General features: G+C 33.5%; 1 protein-coding gene across 1 annotated transcript; it reads left to right on the top strand.

Moving 5' to 3' along the window:
• Nucleotides 1–3,638: 3,638 nt before the first annotated feature.
• On the top strand, nt 3,639–5,173 carry LOC131047660 (non-symbiotic hemoglobin 1). Its single transcript, XM_057981457.2, has 5 exons — nt 3,639–3,994; nt 4,128–4,467; nt 4,547–4,661; nt 4,775–4,891; nt 4,986–5,173. Exons 1-5 carry the CDS (start codon nt 3,934–3,936, stop codon nt 5,118–5,120), a joined length of 768 nt encoding a protein of 255 aa, XP_057837440.1. The 5' UTR covers nt 3,639–3,933; the 3' UTR covers nt 5,121–5,173.

Raw genomic sequence — 5,173 nt, 5'->3', positions numbered from 1 at the left:
CAATGTCGAGTATCTCTTTGGTGAAGTAAAGCATTAGACACACAAGTAGGTTTCCAAAATGAAATTTCCCTTTCTTGTCACCTTTAATCTTTTTCAGGTTGTCTATCAATTCATCCTTAAGCCATTCACAAACATCAATCTTAGTGTTTTTCTTTACCATCTCATGTGCACCATGAATACAAAGGCTAGAAATTGAATTCAATATGTTTGTATGTGTTACTCTATACCCAAGTACCATACTTACATATCTCACATTTTCATCTCTAACATCATTGACTCTAAGGGATCTACTGTCGGATGTAGCTCCGATTAAGCTCATCATACCCTTGTTAGATATTTTCTTAGTTTTGTCAGGCCTACTACCGGTTGAGGGTAAACCAGTAAGTGCCTTAATTGCTTCCTTGGTTATTTTGCAAACTTACTCCAACCACATAAATTCTCCATGGACTCTACTCAACATATTGCCTATCTAGTGAAAATAGGGGTTTTTTTAATTCGGGCTATAAAAAAATACAATATTTGGTTAAAATAGGGGTGTTTTTAATTTGAGTTGTGTATTGGAGGGGGTGACAAAAAAAGGGGTTTAGGGCAATAGTTTTTGAAAATAGGGTGATTCTTTAGTATGCCATGTGTAGCGTAGAAATTAGGAATCATCAAAACAAGTAGATCAATCAATCAAAACACAAGACATGCTAGCTCAATCAAAAGAACTCTCATTGAAATGAACCTAATTCCAAAGCACATTCAATAGAGGCACAAAAACAAAGCACTTAAAAGAAAATGTCATGCAAACCATATAACAATTTGGATGCTTCTTCCATGCGGCTCCATTGTTGTTCTTTCCTCTTCAATGGGTTTGTGGATCTCACCTACAAGTGCTCACACAATTGAAAGCAAAAAGCTCAAGAGTACTAGAAACGAAAGTTTAGTAGTTTGATAGAAATTTGGGATTCATGAAGGATTTTGAAGGGATTGATTGAAGAAAATTATCCAATTTATAGAGAAATTGGATAAAGGACAAGATTGGCATGATGCAATTCAAAGGGAAATTGCAAATCAATATGACAATTATGACAAATTATGCACTTTCCATGCACAATTTAATTGATTGATAATTGATGAAAAATTATGACACATTTCATGTCAAAATTGATTGATTATCAATTATGACAATTTCATAACAAATTGTAATGTCACTCCCATAGAATTAGGAGATGAATTAGGAGGGAAAAGGAATTAGAAATTTGAAAAATTAGGAAATTGAAATTGATGACAAATTAGGAATTAGAAATTGATAGAAATTAGAATTTAGGAATTAGTGAATTAATTAATAATTTTTCATTTATTAATCAATTCACAAAGAGGAATAATTAGCCAATTAAATAAAGATTTAATTGTAAAGAGAGGACTTAGGATTAATAAATAATTTAGTAATCCTAGAGGAAGAAATGACAAATTAGGTTAAATGAATAAATCATGAAACCCTAGAAGACAAATTAGAAATGCGAAAATGACAATTAGGTCTTGATTGAAGATAATTAATATCATGATTTTGAATTGATAAATGACCAATGCGACAAAATGATTTGATTGGTAAATGTGCCAATTGACAAGGAACAATGACAAATTGATCCAAATTGACATAATTGAGACAGACAATGATCGATAGCGAAATAATCGCAAAATGACAAAATTGACAAGAGGACGAGGATCGATGATAAAATAGATTGCAAGATGACAAGATAATGACCACGATCGATGACAAATTGATCGCAAAATGATAAAATTGAACATGACAACGATCGACGACAAATCGATCGCATGATGACAAGATTGAAAAGAGGACAAAACCCTAATTAGGATTGACAATGTCCAAAATGATGAGATTGATGATAAAATTGATAAAAGAACAATGATTGATGACAAATCGATCGCAAGATTGACAGGAGGACAAAACCCTAATTAGGATTGACGATGTCCAGAATGATAAGATTGAATACGCACATTGATGCCATAGGATAAGATTGATCAAAATCATGATTGGATAATGTTGTCGACAAGACCAAATTCGAAGACGAGATGATTGAAGAATGTAGAAGAATGACTTGATGTTCGCAAATGATAAAGACCAAGTGCGTGACATAGGAGAAATGTTAATGCGACGCAAAAACCTAAAATGAGGCAATGCGCAAATGTTAAAGTATGACCTCGCAAGCGTTGACCATTTTTGGGTGTCTACACCATGAACGCACGTGATATAACCCAAGTTCACTAAGTGAAGTCCCCATGCAAAAGATCGACCTTTTAATGCCCGATACAACCACTAGACTTATAGAATCCACAGGAGGCAGTTAAGCCATGTCACAAACCTAAGCACTACGTTGCACAACACAAGGAGACCAAGGGTGCACGCCTTGCAACAATAGAGCATACAATCTTTGTTTGATCTCTTTTGTGTGATAGGTATTTTTCTTGCAGACGATTCTTGGCTCTTGTGGTTGATCATCAACTTCTACAAAAGGTTAATGAACAACATACAAGAATCCTATAATGACCATGCAAGCTCAATTATTTTGTATAATATTAAACTAAAATATTTTTCTAACATTTTTAGAATTAGTGGGTAGAGTACTAAATAATGTTTTTTAATACAAGCAAATGTTATCAAATTATGTAGATGTGTATTTAGTTGGCTCACAAGTAGTAGATTGGGTGACCATGTAACCTGAAATTTATTATAAAAGACAAAACAAAAATGTTTTATAATGTTTCTAGAATGAGTGGATGGATGCAAATGAATGTTTTTAAATACAAGCACATGTTATAAAATTACATAAATTTATTAGTCAAGTTTGCAACAATAACATTAGAGAGAGATGAATAAATTTAAATTTGAATTTGAATTTTGAAATTTCAAAAGTCAAGCTTATGACCACAAGATGTACTCCACACCTAAAAAAAACTAGAAACATAAAAATAATCAAACTAAAAAAAGTAATCATATTAGAATAGATATACAAATGAACATAAGAAATATATAATTTCGAAAAAAATTAGATATAATACAAATATTTAAAGGAAACTTATTTCGAAAAAATTTAGATATGATACAAATATTTTAAGGAAACTTGTTTCGAAAAAATTTAGATATAATACAAATATTTAAAGGAAACTTATATAAAAGAAAAAAAAAACCGAGTTCATATTGATATATACCTATATTAAAACATTCTCCCCAAATAAAATATTGACATATTTTCCGGATTCCTTTGCAACTTTATCTTTCGAAACAGCGGGCGGACCATATTATTTAAGACTGCCGCTTCACAGGCGGTATTTCTTAGTACTGCGTTGAATGCCCTTTCATGCATTCAAAAGGTCAACTAACCAAAGTCAAGGGTTAGCGTGGAGACCAGGAGTAGAGCCGAAATAAATTTATTCAAATTTAAAAGTATTTCATAAATCAATGATAAAATTCATCTACTCCAATTCAAAAATCCAATAAAAATTAAATAAAAAATATAATTTTTTTTACAGATAATCTTTATAATTGCATCCTGCCACGCGAGCATAATCTCATGGCCTGATGTTTTAGGACAAAATGTCTCACTAAGCGCCCAAGGGACAATGGCGGATTTGCCCCTCGTTAGAAAATTAGAGATAAAACACTCTGATGAGTACCTAGGAATTTAAAATGGCCCTTCAAAAGAGTGGAAGGACAGTCAAATTGTCTGTTGATTCATGGCAATTTCATATATTATAACAAATTTGTCATTTTTCATACTGTGGATTATAAAAGGATTCATTTTTATCCCATTTTCAAGCAAATTTTTCTGTCTCAACATATATCACAAAACACATCTATCTCAGAAAATTGTCTAGTTATAGCAGGAGTAAGTTTAGTGCGGATTGAAGTTTTTATCCTATTCAACAATGGCCGCTTTGTCTTCTGTAAGGGTTTTCACAAAGTCAAAAGCAGCAGGATTTCAGTCCGGTATGTTGTTGAATTATGGTTGAATTAGAGAACTTTGGAACAAGTTGAGGTTCTGTTGATTTGCTTTCAATTCTGTTTTCTTGTATCCTCTTCTCTAATGCTTCTTTTAAATTTTCTGTGACAACATTGGCAGATGGAACTTTGAACTCAATAAGCAGGCGGACTGGACAGTTGGCAACACAGAAAGCTGTGCTTGTGCGTTCCATGTATATTAACAATCAAAAGAGGCAAACGTTGGGCTTGTCATGGATTCAAACGGAGACATTTGAGGAAAGCAAGTTGTTAAGGCCAAAAGCACACCGTCTTAGCAAATGTAAGCGGTGCTCTGTTCAAATTTACTCAGCTAAAAGATATGGCACTTCTGTCGATCTTCAAGTACAGGTCTTCTCCGATGAACAAGGAGTTCTGGTAAAAAAGTCATGGAATGCCATGAAAAAGAATGCAGGCGAACTAGGATTTACCTTCTTTTTGAGGTGAGGATATATAAAAGGAATACTTTGGAAAAATTCTGTATCTCTTAGATTTCTCTTTTTAATTTGCTTGTGGTTGCAGAATTTTTGAGATAGCCCCATCAGCAAAACGCCTTTTCTCTTTTCTACAAGATTCTGAGGTTCCGTTAGAGAAAAACTCACAGCTCAAAGCTCATGCCCTCTCAGTCTTCACTATGGTGTGACCCAAATAACCTTTTCTCTGGTTTTCTTTTAAAATATACATTTCATTCATGATATATGAGTGTGAATGAATGATTAAAGTCTTAAAAATTACCAATCTTACTTGCAGACATGTGAATCCGCTGTACAACTTGCAGAAAGTGGGTCCATCAGAATGCCGGAATCAACTCTGAAAGAATTGGGTACAGTCCATTTCAAATCTGGAGTAGTTGATGAACATTTCGATGTGAGTGAAAACCCAAAATTTTGTCATTTTTAAAAGTTAGATACCATTAACCTTGTTGAGAGCTAAAGCTTCAGATCCATGTCTGTGTGTGCAGGTGACTAAATATGCTCTGCTGGAGACTATAAAGGGGGCTGCGCCTGATTTGTGGTCTCCACAGTTGAAATCTGCATGGGAAGAAGCCTACTCACAACTAGTTCAAGCCATCAAGAATGAGATGAAGCCTGTATAGTAATCTGAAATCTGCTGTTAACAGATTTTCACCATGAATAAGTTTATTGAAGA

This window comes from Cryptomeria japonica, chromosome 4 (genome assembly GCF_030272615.1).
Source record: "Cryptomeria japonica chromosome 4, Sugi_1.0, whole genome shotgun sequence".
NCBI lineage: Eukaryota > Viridiplantae > Streptophyta > Pinopsida > Cupressales > Cupressaceae > Cryptomeria > Cryptomeria japonica.
Note: the sequence above shows the minus strand (reverse complement) of the source record. Positions and strands in the feature narration are given on the sequence as shown.

Coding starts and splice junctions, on each gene's coding strand:
- LOC131047660 (XM_057981457.2), top strand. CDS start 3,934: ATGGCCGCTTTGTCTTCTGTAAGGGTTTTCACAAAGTCAAAAGCAGCA. Junction 3,995..4,127: donor AGCAGCAGGATTTCAGTCCG/GTATGTTGTTGA, acceptor CAACATTGGCAG/ATGGAACTTTGAACTCAATA. Junction 4,468..4,546: donor GGATTTACCTTCTTTTTGAG/GTGAGGATATAT, acceptor TTGTGGTTGCAG/AATTTTTGAGATAGCCCCAT.